The sequence below is a fragment of the Aedes albopictus genome, chromosome 3, assembly GCF_035046485.1.
Source record: "Aedes albopictus strain Foshan chromosome 3, AalbF5, whole genome shotgun sequence".
NCBI lineage: Eukaryota > Metazoa > Arthropoda > Insecta > Diptera > Culicidae > Aedes > Aedes albopictus.
The window spans coordinates 31574226-31598142 of NC_085138.1; the positions used below are offsets into that span (position 1 = coordinate 31574226).

Genomic DNA, 23917 nt, shown 5'->3' on the forward strand with positions numbered 1-23917 from the left:
GTTTCCGGAGGTCACTAGCATTCCACGATTTTCAAGGTTTTTAGTCTACGTTCCAGGGGTGTTCCAGGAAATCTCCAGGGTATTCTGGGTGTTTCAGGATCCTCATGAAGTTTAAGGGTGTATGTCCATTCCAGTGTCCCACAGAAGTTTCAAGGGTCTTAAAAGGTTAGTTCAAAGGGCGTCTGAAGGAGGTTTCAAGGACAACTCATGATGTTACAGGGCTTCATGGCGTTTCAGGGATTGTTAAGGTGTTTCAGATCGTTCCTAATCACTTTCAAACACTCATGAACCCTTTAAAACTTCTTTCCGCACCTGATTCCCCAAAGGAACCCGGACTCCCTGATACTTCATAGGCCCATTCAGGCATGTATTAAGGATTATGGGAGCCCCTCGGCGTTACAAAAGCTATGAGCGAAAAGCTTGTTTTATATTTCGATCGGTACTTAAGCAATGTGAAAAATAAATTTAATGTGTAGCAACCAAAAAAAGGTTTTTGTAAGAGTCCTTCAACTGTGGGGCCCAGGGCAATGGCCCCCACGTCCCATCACCTTATATTCGAAGCTGGACCTATCTCAAACCCTCATTCTCTTAGAGAATTTAAGGAGTAACATTTATCGGAATTCCTATAGGATGTTCGAAAAGAATTCATGAAAAAATTCTAAAGTAAAACTCATGACAAACTTTGAGTTCAATCGCAGTATGAATTCCTGGTCGAATTGAAAACGTAATTTCTGAAAATGCAACAAACTTTTAAAGGAAGAAGTGGAACCATCTCTGGGTCTCCAGTTAGCCTAGTGGTTAAGGCTTTGGATCGCCAATCCGGAGACGGCGAGTTCGATTCCCGTTCCTGTCGGGAAAATTTTCTCGACTCCCTGGGCATAGTGTATCATTGTGCTTGCCCCACAATACACAAATTCGTGCAATGAACTAGTTGACACAATTTTTGGAACGCGATGAGATACGTATAGTATTTAGCCGTGTACAAAATTTCAAGCCAATTGGTTTGGAATTGACTGAGTTAAAGCGAAGAGTGCCCAAAATACCGGCCGCTGCCCAAGTGGTTCGCTACCCTATCTGTGAAATTATCGGGAAATACCTGGTGAAATCTTGGTAGGAATTTTTAGAACAAGCTTTATAACTATTTTTGTGGTGTTTCAGTCTTTTCGGGGATCAAAAACAGTTATATGTTTTCCATTTCCAACGTTTCGATCCTTATTGGATCTTCTTCAGGGAAGCTGTAATTTTATTGGACGTTTGCATTATCCTTTTTTGCATGTGTATATCGTGTGGGAGTTACGAATATAGTCTATGCTCAAAGAAGTCAAAGAAATTTCCATTAAAAAAAGTTCCTGGAGCGGCCGGGAACTGGATTCATCACTCTCAGCACGGTCATGATAAATACACACTCTCAAATTAACCCACCTGAAACCCCCGTGAAACTCACCTGAGGGTCTGTGCGGCCCCCTAAAATCTCTCTGAAACCTCACTGAACGCCCTGAAACGCATTGAATCGCCTTGAAGCTTTTCTAAACGAGTCTGGAACCCCTTGAAGCAACCGTGAAACTCACTCTGCAAGCCGGCAATGCTCCATAAAACTCCCTTTTAAATCTCTTGAAATGCTCTGCCCTACATTGAAACGCATTGTAACGTTTTGAAACACCTCTGAAACTCCCTCTGAGCCTGTGAGGTCCCCAAAAACCGCTCTGAGATCTCCAGAAACGCCAGTAACCTTCTTCCTAGCAAACTCGCGTGAAATTCACCAGAGAACTTGCGAGACCTCTAAAACCTCTCTGTAGCCTCCTGAAACGTCCTGAAATGCATTGTAATGCATTGAAACGCCTCTGAATCCCCCTTAAAACTCACTGGAAAGCCTGTGAGGTCTCTTAAAACTTTTGTGAAGCCTCCTGAAACGCATTTAAATGCTTTGAAACGCCTCTGGAACCACACCAGGAACTCCGTGAAACTCACTTGAGGACATGCGAAGCCCTCTTTGAATCCTCCTGAAATGCCCTGAAACCCCCTAAAACTACCATGTCAGATTAAAAAAGTATCGATGCAAAAATGGCAATTTGTTCGTGTTTTCGGCTGGAAATTCTCTGGAAAAATCTCCATTCAAACGACTTCCTTCCCATACCGCCGAAACTCAGCTGTGCACAATCAATCAGCTCTTACCAACCGCAAATGCACAAACAAAAGCACACCAGTTCCAACGGAATCGGTGCACTCAATAATTCCGCCAAAAGCGCTCTCCGCTTCTGTTTGCCAATTTCCCTCAAGATTCTTCTCGCCTCGGAAGCAGAACCACCAGTACCCAGTATGCAAAAATCTTCTCCTTCCTGTTGGAAGTGTTTGCAAGAAAATTCAATAAATCCTATCATTCGGATTCCGGCAGCCGCCCACTGACTGAGTAGGAATGTGTGACAATTAATCACAATTTTGTGACAATCCCAAAAATCCGAACGGTTGATATTTTCATTAATTTGTATCATATATAAAGAGATATTTGTTAAAGTTGGTATAAAAATAAGGATAAGAAAAAAAATAATGAAAAAAATAATGAAAAAAAAAAATAAAAAAGAAAATTTAATATTAATTTATAAAAATGCTTAATTACAATCGAGTAAAAAATGAAACCTTTATATATTTAATCATTTTTTTAATAATCACTATCTGAATGAATTCTTAATGCATTAAACAAACCGAAGAAGCCAAAGTTAAATTTGATAATAAATTCAATATAGACAAGTCTGTTCCTATTTTCATTACAAGTTTTAAGGTATTACAATTTTTATCATCCACTCCTTATCGGTCAACTACAGACCATAGAAATCCGTCACCGGTACTGTGCGCGAAGAAGTAGTGGGAGGATCGCCGAAATCCCATCAAACCCGCTGGAAATGGGAAATTCCACGGAAGTTGCTCGATGGAGCGTGAAAATCTCTCGCCGCGCTGCCATAGTGTGGCAACAAAACTATGTCCATCACTACCCCTTGCTAGAACCATCAACGACGTTAGCAGGCAGCCAGGTTACCACCCAAAAGACGAGGAGGTGAGGTGGCGAAAAGTAAACGAATGAAAAGTTGATGGAATTGGAAGTAAGACTAAAATAAACATCCATTAAGCTCTGCTGATGCTGCTGCCGCTTGTGCTGATGCTGGGGCCAGGACCATATTACGTTGATTCCCTTCCTTGGACTGTTCTGAGAGATTCGAACCGTTCAAGGATGGAAGCTGCCTGCCTGCCTGCCTGAGCTTTGGCCTTCCATCCATTTTCATTATCGTCGTGACCCAAATCAGGGCCGGTGCATTATTTTAAAATTTAAACCCTCATTACGCACGGCGTGTGTATGGGAAAAGTTTATAACAAAAAAATAGGCATCGTCAAATTTTTCGCTATTCAAAAATAGAGGCTTTCAGCTTTCATTTGCAGGGTCCCTCAAAAAAATCCACCGAGGGATCCCGAACAACTTTTTCAGAATACTGTTTTTCCCCATACAAAATGCACGGTTCCAAATTAATCCCTATTTCTACTTAACAAACATACCCAATTTTTGTATGAAAAAGTTCCCCCGATGGAATATTTCGATGTTGGGCTTGAATGAAAGCTGGTAGCGTCAACTTTCACGTAGCGTAAAAATTAGCGATGCCCATTTTTTTGTAATAAATTTGTTCTACCAGACACACCGTGTACGGATTAACGCCGCCGCGTACTGGATGGCTGCTTTGTTGCTACAACGTTGATGCATGGTGGTGGGATGAACAATGATGTTTGGGAAGTGCTAATGTTTATCGAGGTGAGATTAAAGCCGAATTTGAAATTTAATTAGAACTTTTATCAGGAAACTCATCTATGCAAAAACAATCCAATTACAGCTTTGATTTATTGCAGTTTTATATTAGTTTTTTCAGCTGTTCTAGTTAATTGGGAAATATACTTGTTTACAGCAAAACGGTCATGGTAAAATCAGAACTGGTTTCCAAATTTAAGCGAACCCTATACTGGTCCCCCTTGGAAATGACGGCAATATTATTCTGGGCAACCACCCCAATGAATTGTCATTGTTTTTTGTTTTGTTTTGTTCACGATTTTTACCTGTAATTATCACGTAAGGGGATTTTTTGTAGGAATTCATTTTCGGAAAAAACTTTAGCAAGAATTATTCTAAAGATTTAAGATTTTTTTTTAAGAATTTTATTCTTAACATGTACTTTTTTAGAATTTTCTGATGGAATTCCTTCAGAATATTATCGGAATTTCCCCCAGAAGATTATCTCTGGGATTTGTTCAGGAGTTTTACTGAAAGGTTTTTTTCTAGGAACTCCTCCGAAGGCTTCTTTAAAAGATGATTTTTTCACAGAGCTTCGGAGATTCCTCTAGGGTTTTTCTTTAGAAATTACATATTTTTTTTTCAAGAACTCTCCCAGAAATTATTATTGGAATTTCTCCTGGTTGATTTCTTTATGTTTATCTGAATTCTCTCAGGAATTTTTCCAAAAATTTCTCTTCAAAACTCTCTAAACATTCTTGTGGAAGTCCCTGCTGATTTTTTCCAGAAATTCCATAAAATATTAGGATTTAATCAAACCTTTTCTCTGGGATTCTTTTGGAAATTTTACCGGTGATGCATCAGCAATTTTTCCGAATATCCTCACAGCAACTCCTGCAGAAATTATAACAGAACTATCCCTTAGCATTTTTTTAAGAATTCTTATAGACATTCGCCTTTGATAACCTGCAGCAGAGTGTTGTATAGTTCATCCGGGCATTCTTTCAAAGATTGCTTTCGAAATGCACTTCTCTAATAAATTTCTTCTGTGGTGCTCCAATGAATTTCGCCAGATTTTTTTTCCTTGGAATTACTTCCATAGTTCCTCCAGAAACTTCTCATGTTTTTTTTTTGTTTCTTATAAGTAAGGTATTTTGATGATTTTTTTTTTCAGTTATTCTTCAGTCATTCCCCCAGAGATTTCGTTCATGAAAAACCTTTTTCAAGGGGATGTCGTTAATTAAATCGTAGCGTATTTTGAAAAGTAACAGAGTTTCGAATTTGTCACGGCCTATTTTTTTTTCTTGTTGATAACAAATGTAAGTCAAAAAAAAATTTTTTTTTGAAGAAGTCTTTGCAACAACAGTCCGGCGTCTCAATTACCATATTCTTTTTATAAGTTGGGAAAAATATTTCGATTGTCGTGAGGTTTGGTGGATTTGTATTTCATCGAAAATAATTTGATCCGTATCTTTTATTTCGTCATTAGAGGTCCTAGAATTCAATGTTTTCAGAAACTGAAAATTTTCAAAAAATCATAACTTTTGAACCAGTTGACCGATTTTTAAGTTCTTTTTGTTTGTTTGAAAGATACGCTGAAGAGGCCAAATTGTGTTTAGATGCAAAAATTTGCAATTATATTTGATTTTTAGGTTTGAGACAAAATTACACGGTTTAATCAGAAATTTGGCGTAGCATATCAAAAAATCAGAGATGTATGTTTTTAAGTTTTTAAGACATGTTTTTTTGAACAAAGAAAGTCATATATTCTAATACTAGCTGCTCAAAAATAGCTGGATATTTGTAAATCTTCAAACAACTACAGGGGATAGACAAAATGATCGGGACAGGCAAATTTTCACTTTCCAAAAAAATGTTCAACTCGCTGTAACTATTCGAAAAGTGCATCAAATATTCTCAAATTTTCATTGTAAGTAGATCAACCAGTTGTGTATCAGTGGTAAAAATTTGGAATAGATCGGGCTATTTTGCTCGAAGTTAAATAAAGTCTAGTAAAATAATTAGCATATAGCTAACTTTGAGCTGTTATATCTCCGAATTCAATGAACCAAATGCAATACAATTTTAATCATTTATGACTTATATAATGAACTATGAAAAACTTTTGCTTTAATTAAAAATTATTAACACGGAAGAAAATTATAACGATTATTTTTTCCAATAAAACACCAAATTATTCAAAACTTCAAGATCGTATCAGAATTCATACTCCTAAAAAGTCACAGCTAGTTGAACATTTTTCGGAAAGTGAAAATTTTGCCTGTCCCGATCATTTTGTCTATTCCCTGTATGCTTTTTTGAGATGTTCTTGATGTTTTTGATATTCATAGTTTTATAACAATTCAAAATATAATTAAATTTAAAGAATATTTTGTTTGGAAAAAAATGGGAAACTGAAAAAACAAACATCTTTGATTTTTTGATAAGCTACGCCAAATAACCTGATTTTTTATATTAATATAAAACTGGAATATCCTATCGGTCCCGAGATCATGAAAACGAGAAAAAAACTTAAACAATTGTATATTTTCTACATTCATACACAATATGAAAAAGTTTAAAATCGGTCAACTGGTTCAAAAATTATGCTTTCTTGATTTTTTTAGTTTTTAAAAACCATGATTTTTAGGACCACTCTATCTGAAAATTGGTCACCCTAATGCCAAAATAAAAATGCGGGTCTAAATGATTTCGGTGGACTACAAATCCACTAAATTTCACGAAAATCGGAGTAGCACTATAATGTTTTTTTTCCTACAAAGGCGCCGTCCACAAATTACGTAACGCTCTAGGGGGAGGGGGGGAGTACGGCCAAGCGTTACGGCCCATACAAAATTTTTAGGATTTTCATACAAAATAGCGTTACGGAGGGGGGAGGGGGAGTCAAAAATCTCGATTTTAGCGTTACGTAATAAATGGATGCTGCCAAATATATTATACTATTATTTTATTTTCCCAGTATATAACTGTGGACAGAAGATCTATGAGTTTTCGAAATTCCCGTTTATAGGAAGCTTATTTCAATTCCACGGATTTTCTAAAACTCTACCTACAACAAACATTTCGTTTTTTTGCTTTTCCATAAATTGCCCAAAACATTATTTGGATGTAAATCGTGAATATTATTTATATCTAGTAGCAATTACAAAAGTTTTCCTTTCAGAAGACTATTGGCAATCTGAAAAGATCGTTTTATCATATCTCTCCCTCAGATATTATGAGTTTATTCGGAAGTTAAAGTTGCTTTTTTATACATTTTTTTAAAAACTTTGTCAAAAAATTTCTCAAAAAAAATTGAACAGCAATTTGTTTGAATCCGTTAATGTCCGGTTTCAAAAAAAAACCTTTCATAAATTGTCAAATGTGTAATTATTTGTGTTAATCAAAAACACGGTTCACCAAAAAGATTTCGTCGTGATCAGAGACCCTATTAGATGAGCATGAAAAAATAAATAAACTAGAAATATTTGAAAGGTGCTTGCAGAATGTTTTCTTGAAGTCTTTGGAAAGAGTTTCTATGTGATCTATTCAAACAAACTTTTATGTTTTCTTTCGGGTATTCTTTCAACATCTTCTAGGATTTCTTCGGGAATTTTCTCATAATTCTTTATAAAATTCTTCCAAACCTCCTTCATGAATCCCTTGTCAAATTTTGTCAGAGGCTACTGAAGAAATTTCTAGAAGGTTTCTTTTTGGTACTGCTCCTGCGGTTCCTTCAGAAGTATCTCCTGGGATATTCCTGCAGGAATTCTTTCTGATATTTCTTCACGGATTTTACCGAAGTATTTGATGAAATTACACAAAAAAATACTAGAGAAATTTTGCAAGGATTCCCTAAGGAATTATCTAAAGGAATTCATGTGAAATACCTCTGGAGATTACTAGATTTTTCATGAGAATTTCCAGAAGAGATTCTTGAATAAAAAGGTCGGAAGCAATTTCTGAAAAATATTTGAAGGAATTTCTGTAGAAACCTCTAGGTATACCTGGGGTCACTCCTTGAGATGACTCTGTAGGAATATCTAGAATAATTTCATGAGAGAAAAAAATCTGTAGTAATTTTTGGATGAGTTTCCAGAGCAACATCTTGAGATAGCTCTAGAGGAATTTCTATTAGAATCTTATGAGAAACTTTTTTTAAGGAATTCAAAAATCCTGAAGTCTCTTAAAAATTCCTTCAAAGATTTTTGAACGTCATTCTTGATAAATTTCTTCAGACAAAAATATTGGAGGAATTCTTGATTTAATCTAAATATTAATTTCTGAAGGGATTCTTGGAGGCTATTATAAAACAGCAAGAACTGCTGGAGATACTCTTGCAACATGTCTGAAGGTATAAGGGGATAAGAATCCCTGAAACACTGAAGAAGAACTTTCGCAGGAATTCCAGCAGAAATTTTAAACAAATCTGGAAGAGTTCTTGAAGGAGCTTGACCGCCCGTAGATGCTACTCCAGTATCGCCAGACCAGCTACACTCACACAAGGAATCAATGAGATATCTACCGGGGACTAGCAGGCATCTTCAGTGTGTAAGCGTTGGTGATCTTCTATTTTTAGGCGACAATGGCGCCTGCCACGTCAGGTTGCTGGTCAATGAGGGGAAGGGTAAGGAAGTGATGATTGCAATCGTTTGTATCCACATCTGGCCGAATATACCTCTACGCCAGCACAAATTCATGCTGATGTTGGAGTGTTGGTGGGAATTGGTTGGCGAAGGTTTACACATTGGTGTGTGGATACCAGGGTAAGGTAATAGAATTGTGTGTTTTTATTATTTTGAGGATGTGCGGCACAGTCCGCTTGATTGCATAACTTGTAGGCGTTTTCTAATAGGATTGAGACACTGTGCTGTGGAAGGAAGGGAAACGGCTTTTTCAACCCGTTTCTGTTCTAGCGATAGCTATGAACATGTGAATATACATGAGTTGTATATGTAGAGAGCAGAGAGAAAGTATATAGAAAGATATAAAGTAGGAGGAAAGGGACGGGCCAGGGATTGAACCCAGGACCTTCTGCATACAAATCAGAAGCGGTAGCCACTAGACCACCAAGCCCGTTAAATCTGGAAGAGTTCTTGAAGGAAAATCTGGAAGAGTTCTTGAAGGAAACACTAAACTATGCTTCTAAAGATTTTTTTTCAAATGTATCTCCAAAGAAATACCTATAAATGCAGTGAATGCTTTGCAGTTATTCCATGAAGTATTTCTTAAGATATTCCTACAAGAAATAAATACGGGAGTGATTTTTTAAAGAATTCCTGAAAGAATCCCTTGGGAAGGTCATAATGAATCTCAAGAAAAGTTTGTGGTGAAATTCCTGGAGGAATGTTTGATGAACTTTTGAGACGAATCTCGTGAAAACTTCCTAGAGGAATTTTTGAAGTTATATTTAAAGAATTCGGAGGAATTTCACGAAACTCCAGCAAAAGTTTCTGAAAGCATTCCTGTAAAGAAAAACTTTGAATTTCTCAAAAAAACAGCTGGAGAAATTTCGAGATGAATAGTCGGAGAAAACTCTTGAAAATATACTGCAAAAATCTCTTGAGAAATTACTAAAAGACTAACTGGAGTTACCTTTGATGACTTTTGCAGGATTCGCTGGAGGAACTCCTCTACAATATTTCTGCAAGATTCGATTTTTTTTAAGGAATAGCTGGGTCAAAACTGGAGAAACGCCAAGAGCAATATTTTGGAGAATTTTTTGGAAAAAATCTGAAAAAAAACTAGAACAAATTTTAAAAGAATTCCCAGAGGTATCGTTGGAAGGATTCTTGCTGAAATCATGAATTGGGTTCCTGCAAATAATCCAGAATTCTTTGAGAAGTTATCTATCAACAACTCCTACAGGTAGACTCTATTTTACAATCATGAATTTTGAGCTGCCGACAGCAGCATGGTGTTCTAGAAATTTTCCCGTACCGGAATAATCGGATTGTTGGTCCATACATTTGCTGGTCGTTGTATTGATATTCAACCTAATAACTAAACAATATTGTCCTGATTAGGAAAAATCATTTAAATAAGTACGTAAGGGTCAAACAATTTCTTCGCGAGCGAACCAGTATATAAGGCGCTGGAATTTTGAAATCTTGAGTTAGCTGGAAGGGACTGAAGACGTTCCACACTCATTCCGCTTGTAGATCTGATGACCTCAACTGACTCAAGGGAGCTCTAGGAGCTTCTTAAACAAACATTTAACTCATCATTTGACAGCACGCATGAAACTTGGAAAGACTTGGAGTTTTGTACAAACAAATAACCCCTTCCCCCTCATCACTCACCCCTGAACAACGCAATAGACTCCCCTTAAGGCGAAACTAGAAGCATTTTCTCATTTTTTCGGTTTTTGATTTTTTATTAAATAACGAAGCAATATTTTCAAAATCGGTTTTCGTACACATGTAGAGTATGGATCAAGGTATCTTCTGAATTTTTTTGAGGTGAAAAATGTTTTCCATTTTTTCAGAAACCATTTTTTTGTGAAATTTTGTTCAAAAATAGTTTCTGTAAAAACGAAAAACTTTTTCCACTACAAAAAAAATCAGAAGATACAGTGGCGTTTCGGTTTTATCACTAGTCGTTTTAATCACTACTCGCCCAAATTCACGGTTTTCTGTTCGATTATATCACGATTTTTATTTCGTTTTTATCACACTTGTTTTAAAACATTCCGAAATCAATATAAAATCAATACAGTATTGTCCAGTCCACCAAAACAGTTAACAAATATAAGCTACGACTTATATATTTTGCAGCTGAACGATTTTGGATAAACAATTTACATTTATTTCTCGTTTCGCTAAATTCACGGTTTCGTTTATATCACGGTAAACATTTTTTTTGACCGTGATAAAACCGAAAAACCACTGTACCTTGATCCATACTCTACATGTGCACGAAAACCGATTTTGAAAATATTGCTTCGTTATTTAATAAAAAAAAAATCAAAAACCAAAAAGTGAGGAAATGCTTCCAGTTTCGCCTTAACTCCACTCGTCACTTATTTCTTATAAACAATATTATCCCAAATCTCAGTACTCACATTCAGCAAACTGTTGAGCGTCATCTCGGAGTGCGAGGGCCGCGTCAGGTAGACGACCGTTTCCAGCGCGTTGATGGCCATCGTCGTGTTGTCCTTGACCATCTTGACCGTGTCCTGCAGCAGGTACTGGGCCGTTTGGTTGTACATCTGCGGCGGCTGTTCGAACTTGGCCTCCAGCTCCGACAGGACCACCTTCGTCTTCAGGTTGTACTTCACCATTTCGGTCTGGAAAGGGGAAGAAATGGGTGGAACAGAGTTTAGTGATTTGCCAGAGGAATGGCATAAATAAGGCTAATGGAATTTGATGTCATTGCTGCGTGGTGTGGGGGCTAAAGTACTTGAAGGGGATAATAAAGATAACAAAGCTCACTCACAGTAATCCAAGTACCGTAAACCGGGGTCAAATTGATCTCCGGGTTGAAATTGATCAGACGTTTTTCTGTTAGATAAAGCATATTTGAAATAGATTCCTTAGAAATATCGTTTAGTGTCAGATTCGAACGGCACGATACTTGCAAGGAAACCATTTAAAGTATGCTTTATCTAACAGAAAAACGCCTGATCAATTTCGACCCAGAGATCAATTTGACCCCGGTTTACGGTATCGATTATGATGCGTTTCTTGTAAAGAGGTTAGTTATCTACGGTAAAGGTACGGTACACTTAAAGTTCGAGGTTGTGTCACGAAATGCCATAAAGTACCATGTAATGCCTCAAGATTTGAACAAAATCGGACTAGTGGTTCTGTAGTTAAGATCATTTTGGCTATCTTCTCAACCTTAACCAAAAGTTACCAAAGTAAACCAAATGTTTACATCTATACATACACTATGATTACATGATAAGGTTAGTACTTCGGCATGTCCATTTATTTTAGATAAACCATCCCACCAAAATGAATGTTATTCCAGTACGACTAGACCAATTTTATTCAAATATTACGGAAAATTATGCAATAATATCGAGTGATCGATCGTCAATTGAGATTCACTACAACACTCACATACATACATACTTAACGTACATGTAAGTGTACATACAGTAATTTCTCTTTATCAAGCTGAGACTTTTGAATTCATTTCCTCTCAATGCATTTCGGTACGAGAAAAGCAAAAAATCAAGTCATCTCCTTCATACTACTTATTTTCCGGGGAGGGGTCGACTGCACTTCGGTTTGCTCTGTAACCATCAACCAGCATCTCTCCAATGAAACAGTACCATAATGATGCCTCGTCGGAACTCATACTCTTCTGACGGCAGCTAGAGGTTAGTTGCCCGGAGCCGTCATGTTTTTGTCCCTGTTTTTACAATTATGCAGTCACAATGATCACGCTCCCGCGAAGCGAACAGCCAGAGTAAAGATGATAAGATGCTGGCTGGTGGTACGTTGGTTGGACGTGGCTTTGCACTACGAGAAAGGGGAAAACTAATCCGAAGAGAACATAAATAAATGCCAACAATTTAATTGAAGCTAAGTGGAGTATGGTACGCAGATTGGAACTGGGGAAAAAATCAACGTTAGTTGTACCCGGAGTGCAGGTTTTCTCTGTTTAGCTAGATGCTATGTCGTAATTAGTTCTGGGTTCATTCAGAATTCAGAAGGAATTCTCCAAGTAATCCAAAACTCTGTAGAATGAAGAGTTAAAAAGTGCCTGTTGAACACTGTCTTCTTGAGACTAGTAATTGTAGTCAACATAAGATAGCAGACGGCAACGGTGCCGGTTAGCGCAGCTGTTCTAAGCAAAAAACAGTCCCTGCCACGTGTCCATGACACACTATCAATACTGGGAGCGATTACGCCAGTAACGGATAATAATTCTTATCACTATAATAAGCACAATTCCTAAAGGATCCTCTGGAGAAATTCATAGAGGAACCCCGGGAAAAACCTTTGGGGATATCTCTATGGAATAATCCATAGGGAAACCTTTCAATGGTTTCAAGAGGAATTGCTGGAAGAATTCCTGGAGAAATTACCCGAAGAAGAATCTTCATGGGAATTCCGATAGATATCTCATTAGTAATTTCTGTACTGACTCATTCTAAGAGAGTTCCCGGATAGATGCCTTGATTTATTTCTGAGAAGAAATGAATCAAGCCATCTCCAAAGAATTGATGGAAACATTTCTATAGTTGTTTTCTTAGATGCATCATTGGAGGAATTCCTGTTGGAATTCTATAGAATTCCAGATAAAATTTCTGGAAAAAATCCTTATAAATTTTTTTTGTTAAGTCCTGAGAAAATATCTGGAGAATTCATGGAGGAATCCCTGTAAGAATGGCATGAGAAAAAATTTTAGTTCTGTAGGAGTTTTAGTAGGCTATGATTAACAGAATAGGGTCATTCGATGTAATGTCAGATCATTAAATCTCGAGTCGCCAAATAAATGATACGTATCTATTCATTGTTCAAGTCCTCTGTATTTGCAATAACTTCAATTCAGTAGTGGGATAAAGAACAAACACGATTTCCCGAGACGATCAGAGGCTGAAATTTTATTTTCAAAAGTTGAAGGCGATCGAATTAAACAAAGATTTACCGGAAAAATGAATCCAGGGAGAACTGAAAGCGAAACGCGAGCCGAAGTCAATTTGATGATTGTTGGTGATCGCGGAGATGTTACAACGCAAGATGATGATATTGGGGGTGGAGCTGGAAGTAACTCAAGGATGGTGGTTGGCAGAACGAGTACAAGCAATGCTCCAATGTTTTTACACCCTGAGGATGTTCGTAGTCTAATTCCTGAATTTGTTCCTGAGAAGGTAGTTTTGGAAAAGTGGTTGAGAAGAATCGACGGTTTGGCGAGTTTGTATGGCTGGGAAGAACGGGCAGTACTTCATTATGCCACAATGCGGCTGGGATCGGTATCAAGAATGTGGTTTGAAGGTCTTGAAGAAAACGTTGGCGATTGGGAAGATTTTAAACGGAGAATAATACGGGCGTTTCCATCAAGAACCGATGAAGTTGATATACACAATGTTCTGATGAAGCGGGTAAAGCAATTCAACGAATCATACGAAAGTTTCGTTTACGATGTCGTGGCTAAAGCAAGGATGGTGAACCTCGGTGATGCGGCAATTACCAAATACGTTATACATGGAATTCCGAACTCTCAACTGAGACTGGTGTTAAGTACTGCTGGATACACATCTGTAGATACGCTGTTGGAAGCAATTTTACGACACGAAAACCAAAATCAGTGCGGAGTGAACATTTTTCAAACGATTCTCAAAATCATATGCGGTCGAAGATGTATGTTCGAAGTTGTTTTAACTGTGGAGAACGTGGACATTTTGCAAGGATGTGCTTTAGAAATGATGGACGACAATTTCAACGTGGTACAGGTGAAGGTAGTTTTCGACAAAGCTACAGTAAAGATGCTAACAGTGGAGAAAGATCTGGCGGTCAGCAGTATGCAAGACGTGATGAACATCGACAAACAGACGGACGTTTTATGGAGAAGCGATCAATTGTTTCGGCTGTAGAAGGGAACCCAATCTACGGAGGAAGCGATGCTGTTGATTTAGAGCGATCTCGAGGTAGTATTGAGTTTAGAGGTAGGAATATTCTGGTAAAATCATTTTTCAAAATTTTAGTTAGATTTTCAAGTTTCTATAGGGAATGCATAACACTTTTTGATACAGGTAGTCCTATTTGTTTGATTATAAGTAGTGTTGTTCCTAATTCAATTCAGGTTTCCAAATTTTCAAAACAAATATTCTCAGGTCTAAATGGTTCAAAAATTGACATTTTAGGGACATTTGATACAGAAATTGTAATTAATAATTTTATTTACAAATTGCAGTTCAAAATTGTAAAAGATTCAACCATGGAACCAATGTGCATTTTGGGGTCGGATTTTGTAAGAGCTAATAACTTGTTGGCTGAATATGACGGTGACGCGATTGTATTTGGAAAAAAGCATGAAGAAAATGCAAAACTTTTGAACGTGATTGAAAAAGAGGTGGATTTTCGACCAAAAATTCATGATGTTGAGGTAAGCCCAAACACTTTCTTGCATACTGATGTAGATCAGTTAGATATTGGTGACACTAGCATTCCTTTCAAATATATGTCAGAAATCAAATCTCTTTTTAACGATGTGTACAAAAATGCAATTCGACCAGTAAAACCTAAAAATGCGTACACCATGAAAATTGAATTGCAAAATAATAAAACATTTAATTTTCCTCCACGACGTTTATCCAATGCGCAGAAGTAAGAAGTTGAATCACAAGTCAATAAACTTTTACAAGAAGGAGTGATTCAAGAAAGTAATTCAGCATTCGCTAGTAGAATAGTGTTGGTTAAAAAAAAAGATAGTTCTTGGAGAATGTGCGTAGACTATAGGGAGTTAAATAAAATAACAGTCAAAGACAGGTATCCACTTCCTCATATTGAAGACCATTTGGATAGTTTAAGAAATAAAAAGTATTTTAACACTTTGGATCTTAAAAGTGGATATCACCATGTTTTGATAGATAAAAATTCTCAAAAATATACGGCGTTTGTATGTCATTTGGGTCAATTTGAATGTAAGAGAGTTCCTTTTGGTTTGTGTAATGCACCTTTAGCATTTATGCGATTTATAAATACAATTTTTAAAGATTTGATTAAAAAGGGGGTAATAAGAATTTACATCGATGACATAATAATAGCAACTGAAACTTTAGAAGAACATTACATGGTGCTTTAACAGGTTTTGAAATTTTAGCTGAAAATCATTTGCAATTACAATTAGCTAAATGTAGGTTTCTTAAATCTAAAGTAGAATACCTGGTGTGGTAACCGCGTGTGGCTGGCTCGAGTGTGTATAATAGACTGATCATTATTGTGCGGCGCCGCGGAGCGTATGCTTGTTGTCGGCCCACCACGCAGGTGCGCGTATGCAGAAGTGTGTATCGTATAATCGTTATTGCTAAGGTACTTGTCACCACATCCCCCTTTCTTTAATCTACAACTGAACATTGAACTTAAATAATTCTGTGGTGACCTCACATAACCTATCAGACGCTAGCAGATTGTATACCTAATGATTTTATTAATCTGAACTCATAGTACGCCTACACAATAAAAGTGTAGTCATGTCTTGCTTTTCTTTTCAAATTGCGATGAATGTCAAGGAATCAGCTTCCTCTCACCTTTTCTACAATCAGATTGAATTCATAACTATGGCTAAGCCCATTAATTGACTGTTTATTTGGGGTTGGTTCTCTGCCTCCAGAAAACCTTTCAGCCTAAAAATTACGAGTTTAATTATCAGCTATTGCCACTCTTCGTTGTCTAGAATAGTAGAACATTTAAAACGATCATTTCTGGTAAGTGAAGAACTCGTTAACTTACTACATTTAGTTAACATTGTTTGCAGTGATCAATGTTCTTACAAGTCAATAGAAACAATAAAATCGATTGCGAATCTTTTTTTTTCTTTTACATACCCAATCATTTTTCTACGCCATGCTTGCAGTGGGCTCTGAATCTATAGACTTGTTTAATATCGCGAGTTGGTGACTTCATGAACAACAAAGGAAGACATGCATTTACAATGGATCTCATGTCAGTTTTATGATATGCACAGTATTGTCATTTTTTTTTTGAACGTGATTTCCTGTAAATCGATTTACACTTCTTACTTCTTGAGTGTTATTTTTTTCTCAAGGTTTGCAGTTCTTTTACGATCAACTTGATTCCAACATTTTCTTTCAATATACTGTGAATGCATGAACAGCGTATTTTGTACGTTCAATCACCGTTTTACTCACTTGCTTGCAACTGCTTCACGATTTCTTAATACGCTGAAAAGATTTGAACACTTGAAAGATTGATTTTCTACTTAAAACTTGTATCACCTGATTTTTTTTCAATCACCCCAACATCGTTCATGGCTCTATTCTATCCTGGCTTGGAAAAAACTAATTTATGGTACAATTGAATGATTAAGGCAAAACCTTCAAGTCTTTTGAACATTCTGGCATGTAGTTCTCGTGCTATGTAAATAAAAATGCACAACACTTCACGAACAACAACAGCTATTTTTACGGCTAGCATTTCTTACTTATTTCTCACCTCGTCAATCTATCCTGAAGTTGTCGATAGGAATTCTGTTGTCTTGCCGCACGTCACCATTACTGTACTCAACTCCCTCCTTGTGCTGGCGTACGTAATGGATACCACACAGGACTACTCATCGCTACTGGATCCCTTAGTAATGACGACTTCCTACAGTTCAAAGTGGCTTAAGGATGGACTACGTAGCTTTCGCTCCTCTCCTCTGTTTCTTGGTACTGCCGCTATGGTGACAAATCTACTTTTGGTAGGTTCTGTATTGAAATTTACTCAAAACGGACACGGAATCGACATAAAAACTCGGTCTACCTTGTTCACAAAATGGTAGAATTGTGTAGTCTCCTTCACTTTTGCTTTTTCCACTTCTCAAACTTACAGAACTTTTCCAGCCTCTTCAAACTTCAAACTTCTCGAACTCTACAAACTTTTTTTTCTAATAACTCTTTCGCCTTATGGCTCAAAAACTTGAATGATGGTAAAAGCAAACATCAACTATTCATACGCAGTTTTCCTGTTTAAAATCATATAGGCGTTACTAAAAACGGTTTTACCGTTTTCCAGAAGCTACGTAGAGTTGAGCGTTACATTTGCATTCATTTCGGATTTCTACTGAAAAATTGATTTTAAGCTTTTAGACAAAACTAATTTTCACACAACTGCCGCATATGGGTAAGTGGACATTCAAGGAGTCATCGAATGCCTCCTTAATTACGTCACCTTGAATCTTTCCTAAAAAGTTTCGTCTTCCTGTTTTCTCCATGGCAGAGAGTTTAATCTTAACCTTCTATAAACCCTCAGTGAATTTAATCACAAATCATCCAGCGAGTTTAACCATTTGTTTGTCATCGAGCTGCATTCTTGTTCTTGATGTCAGTGAATTGAATCACAACCATTTCTTCATTCTTGATGAATTAAATCACAACTCTATTCACTCTCAATGAGTTTCGTCGGTTGAACTATCCAGTTCATCGAATATCAACGGAGACTGCGACATCGCCCTGGAAGGTGTAATGCAACGAGCCAGGCTCAACAGCCGGGGTACGATCTTCAGTAAATCCGACCAATTTGTCTGTTTTGCGGATGTTATGGAAAATATTTGGAACTGTACACCCACCTGAAACGTGAAACAGCAAAAGTTGGACTGGTGGTGAGCGCGACTAAAACAAAGCCCATACTGGTAGGTGGAACTGAGCGAGACAGAACATCCCTCGGCAGCAATGCTAAGATAGACGGAGATACTTTCGAGATGGTAGAAGAATTCCTCTGCCCCGGTTCTTTGCTAACGGCTAACAATAATGTGAGCAGTGAAATGCCAAGGCACAGTAGAAGTCACGCCTACTGCGGCCATAAGAAACTGGTTTACCCCCGTACGCTTATAAGACTGGTGGTTCTCTCCAGACACGAGACATGGACCATGCTCGAGGAGGACATGCAAACACTCGGATTTTTCGAGCAACGTGTGCTAAGGACGGTCTTTGGTGTCGTGCAGGAGAACGGTGTGTGGCGGTAAAGGGATGAACCACTGTACTCTACGGTAAACCCAACATTATGAAAGTGACCAAAGCTGGACGGATACGGTGGCCAGGGCATGTTGCAAGAATACCGGACAATAACCCTGCAAAGCTGCTGTTTAGTAATCATCTGGTTGGTAGAAGAAGTCATGGAGCGTAGAGAGCAAGATGGGCGGACCAGGTGGAGCGTGATCTAGCGAACGTTGAGCGTTACCGACTTTGGAGAGTTGCAGCTGCAAATCGAGTATTATGACCGCAAATTGTTGTCTCAGTGTTACCATGAACTTGATAAATAAATGATATAGATGAGTTTCGTTTAGAAGATAACGTCCCGACTGAGCAACTCCCGCTTTTCAGTTAGTGATCAATGAGCGCCTCTACAGCCACCAACTAAGAGCCCCTTCTGCCTACAACCACTTCGAATGAGTACACCGTGTGGCAGACACGAAGATTCTCCAAGGTTCATGAAAGTCACGGATCGACCGGGAGCTGAACCCGTCTTCCTCAGCATGGCTTTGCTATCCATGCGTTTACCCCTTCGGTTATATGTGCTCGATGAGTTTTGTCCTCTGCTTGGTTTCTCACTTTTCTCCATGTCAGTGAATTTAATCACAGCCTTCATTACGCTCTGAGTGAATTTAATCACAGCTTCTTTTGTTCTCAATGAATATCCTCAAATACTTTTTGCGGTTGCACATTTCGCTTCATGATAGTGAATTTAATCACATCATCTACATTCATCTCAGTGAATTCAATCACAATATCTATGCTCTACCAATAAATTCCATTCCATAATTATGGGCTTACACACTAGTTTAACAGTCGATGTGGAATTATCAGTCAATCACTTTTCTAACGAAGAACATCAACAAAATTGCAAATACTAGCGAGAATTCAAAGCATTTTTAAGTCGACACTGACTAGAAGGATTTATGGGCAGTATGGGTACATTGAGATACTGGCAAATACATATGATAATAACTGCCTTTCTGCTGGTACAAATGAGGTGACAAGTTGCACCGAAAAAAACATAGTAAAAAGGAACATTGTTAGTGCTAAAAAGACGGAACCGCAAACGAAGTGTTGTTACGCATAATGAGCCATTTTACGAAGTGACTACAATGTTGATGATGGTATTGATTTTCACGAGTTATTGGACGCTACCCCCTGTCAAAATTCATTCATAAAATCGGCTCGTAAATTGGAATATTGTTGATTCGGCGTTATTTTTCAAATATTAAAACAGTTGTCTTGATGAAGAATAAATAAGAAATCGCAATTTAATATACTATTTCACACCGACGCAGCCTTTCACAATAGTGAATTTAATCACAGTATTCCACAAATCTCCAATAACCAGCCATAAGTGAGATTCACATCTTATTCTACTTCACTAACAAAATTTAATAGCCAAGACAACCGTGGAGATGCTAAAGATTGTTTTTTTTTTTTTCAAGGGTTGTCTTACCGTTTGGCAAGGTGCTCTGCAGGCACCGTTCTCGATTTTTTTTTTTTTTACTGTTCCGCCTTCCTCTAATTTTTGTTACAACCATTCATCAAGTCATGCAAATACCATACACATTTACAATGACATTGTTAACACTTATGTCGAATTCGTTTTTGAACCTGGGTTGGAACTGGATCGGTGGAAAATGTGTAAACAAACAAACGTCAAACAAATTTCAGCCCAATCGAGCCTGAGTCGGGTTGAAGTTGCAACTGTTGCAACCCAGTTTGGAACTGAATCAAAAACGAAAACGACATTACTCTGCTATTGGGACAATTTAATTTAAAGTAAATTGTAAATGTATAGTGAACCTCGGGTTCAACCACCGATCGGCTGCGAATATCATTGACCAGTACTAAAGCCATAAGCATTTTTTTTTCACAAATCTCAATTTCTTCTGATTATCACCTCTTCGTTCAATCGCCGATTTCATCAATAAGTTTGTACTATTACACAAAGAGTGTTTTCATGGTTCACCGTAAAATAACACATCATTGATGCGATGCTACATAATTCATAAAACACCAAGGTCCAAGCGCATCATATCGTCTCACGCACTGGCAATAATTTCAAGGGAACGCTTCGACTTGAGCGCTGTTCACACATTCGAAGAAAATTACTTGATGTACACGGAAGCGACCGCATGAAGACTTAACAAAGTGTCAATAACTACATACCTTTTAGATGTACGTACAATAGATGTTTGTATCTGATACAAACCTCCACCTCACGTTTACGGCACAATTCCGCTCCGGATCATCACTTGCACTTTGCACTCGGCTTTTTTCTGTTGTAAATCTTCCGTATTTTACCTCAACGGAACCGACAAACATGACAACACGAGATGCAAGCCATTTAATTCAATCACATGTGCACTGCACCCCAATCGCTTCAGAAAAGGCAAATTTTAGCTTTTCTTTCACATTCCACTTTCACTGCTCACCGACATGTTGCGACAAGATTGGCGTCACCCACTCATGCTCTTCCATTTTTTTTTTCAATTTTCCCCTATTGCAACCGGGAGTACAAAACCACTTATTATGTGCATTACTAATTCATAAAACATTTGATTTGATTCATTTTATCGCTTCATTACTCGCGCTTTTTTTTTTTTTTTTTTTATCCTCGTCGCCACTTGTGGTAACCGCGTGTGGCTGGCTCGAGTGTGTATAATAGACTGATCATTATTGTGCGGCGCCGCGGAGCGTATGCTTGTTGTCGGCCCACCACGCAGGTGCGCGTATGCAGAAGTGTGTATCGTATAATCGTTATTGCTAAGGTACTTGTCACCACACCTGGAATACAATGTTACTTCTGAAGGGATAAGTCCAAGTGAGTGTGTGCCTATATGTCTGAAAGTAAGCATCTCTCAGTGTGTTTAGAGTCTTATCCCCCAATATGTCAACAGACAACTGATAACGCACGCACATTCCCCACCCAGGGTAACGCCCACGCTATCGAGTGACAGCTGCGGACGACATCACAGCAGGCCACGACTCTTCCTCTTTCTTTGGTCAGCATTTGACCACGTCGGACGTGCAGTGTATCGGGTCGCTGCGCTGGGCGATTCTCATGGAGAACCATCAGCTAAATTCCCACAGTGAGAAACACATAGAATGTATCAAAACATTTCCAGTTCCCAAGAATATTCACGATGTACATAAGTTTGTTGAATTAGCAAGTTATTTTAGAAAACTCATTCCAAATTTTTCAGTTATTTCTAAGCCTCTTTATGATTTGGTCAAAAAAGATAAAAAAGAATTTAGGTTTTGTGAACAGCATGACAGCATTTGAAATTCTTCGTGAAAAACTCACAGCAGAACCAGTTTTGAAAATATATTCTCCTTTTGCAAGAACTGAGCTTCACACAGATGCGAGTGCTCTTGGTTTCGGAGGTGTTTTGATGCAGTAACAACCAGATGGAATTTTGCATCCTGTGATGTATTATAGCAAAAGGACAGACTCTCATGAATCAAAATTACATTCCTTCGAGCTTGAAACTTTGGCAGTAGTAAATAGTATAAAAAGATTTCATGTTTATTTACAAGGCATAAAATTCACTATTGTTACAGACTGTATCGCATTAAAAGAAACGTCGAATAAAAAAGACATCAATGCAAAGTTGCCAGATGGGAACTTTTCTTATCTGAATATGACTATGATATTATTCATCTTAGTTCTTCTAACATGAAACACGTAGATGCTTTTTCTAGTTTGCCGATTTATCTGTGCTTTGGGAAATGAAAATAATAGTTTTGAGAGAGCGTTATTAGCAAGTCAGATGTTAGATTCTAAGATTGAGGAGATAAGACTTCAGTTGGAAAACAGAGAAGACAAAAATTTTGAGTTGCGAGATGGGGTGGTGTACAGAAAATCTAGAGAACACAAAGTATTATTTTATGTTCCACAAAACATGGTAAATGAAATTCTAAAAATGTATCATGATGATTTCGGACATTTTGGAGTAGAGAAAGTTTACGATCTAATTAACAAGTCATACTGGTTCCCGAACATGAAAGAACAGATAAAAAACTATATAAGTAATTGCTTAAAGTGTATAGTTTATTCAAAGAAAAATTTCAAGAAAGATGGTAATTTGAATATAGTAGATAAAGGGAACAAACCATTCCATACAGTACACGTTGATCATTATGGACCAATAACTCTCAGAAATTGTAATTACAAGTATATTTTCGTTGTAGTCGACGCTTTTACAAAATTTTTAAAACTTTATCCTTGTAAAACTACAAATACAAGTGAGATAATCAAACATCTTAAACATTACTTTAATGCATATTCAATAGCAGATCAAATTGTTTCAGATCGTGGAAGTTGCTTTACTTCGAATAGTTTTAAGGAATTCAATAACGAACATGAAGTGAAGCATATATTAATAGCTACCGTTTGCCCAAGAGCAAATGGTCAAGTAGAACGATTCAAAAGAGTTTTGACGCCAGTAATTGCTAAACTTATTGAAAGCAATCCTACGTGAGGCTTCGGTCCAATTTTATTAGATGCTGAACTTTTCATCAATAATACCTTTTGTAGATCGATAGGTAATACTCCGTCGCAATTATTATTCGCAATTAATCAAATGAAATCAGCCATAAGTATCATTGAAAAAAGTATAAATGAAAACACAGACGTTGAAAGAGATTTGATAAAAATAAGAGAAAAGGCTATTGATATTAATAAATCAATTCAAATGTATAATAAAAAGAAATACGATTCTGGATGCAAAATTCATACTCAGTATCAAGAAGGTGGCTTGGTTTACATACCACATCATGTTACGCCTGGCACTTCATCTAAGCTACAAGCGCAGTTCGTCAAAAAAAAACACTTCGTTACGTTATAAGCGATGTTGATGGTATTCAGCTAACTCGTTTACCCTTTACAGGAGTTTTTGATCCTGTCAATTTAAAGGTATGGGATATGAAAGATGAATTAAATGCACATCGGGTCGATGCGAATGTCAGGATGGCCGAGCTGTAGGAGTTTTAGTAGGCTATGATTAACAGAATAGGGTCATTCGATGTAATGTCAGATCATTAAATCTCGAGTCACCAAATAAATGAGACGTATCTATTCATTGTTCAAGTCCTCTGTATTTGCTATAACTTCAGTTCCAGGGAAATTCTCAGCAAGAACTTTTAAAAGAATCTTTGCAGGAATACCGGAAGAAATCTCAAGATAAATTCCTGAAGAAGTACCAAGAGATATTTTAATACGAATGCAAAGAGGATTAAACAATAGAAGACACCTTATAGGTACCTATTTCAATTGAAAAATCCTGGAGAAATACCCAGATGAATACCTGGATAAGTTGTTTGAGTAATTTGTGGAGAAATAACTGAAGGCAACCATAGATATTTTTTGAAGAAAATGCCAGAGAAATCACAGTAGAAATCGCTGGATGCATCTCCGGTACAAAAGAGTAAATATTGAAAGAAGCTTCAGGGAATTCCTGAATAAGTTCGTTGTTTCATTGCACAAATTATTG

At 37.4% G+C, this 23917-nt stretch overlaps 1 protein-coding gene across 1 annotated transcript in view; it reads right to left on the reverse strand.

The window, feature by feature from the left end:
• Positions 1 to 23917, reverse strand: part of LOC115253707 (protein tweety-2) — a 155126-nt gene that overhangs the window by 23400 nt on the left and 107809 nt on the right. Inside the window, exon 2 of the mRNA XM_062860849.1 lies at positions 10830 to 11054. Coding sequence (XP_062716833.1) covers positions 10830 to 11048 — 219 coding nt within the window. The 5' untranslated portion in view covers positions 11049 to 11054. The remainder of the gene's footprint in view (positions 1 to 10829; positions 11055 to 23917) is intronic.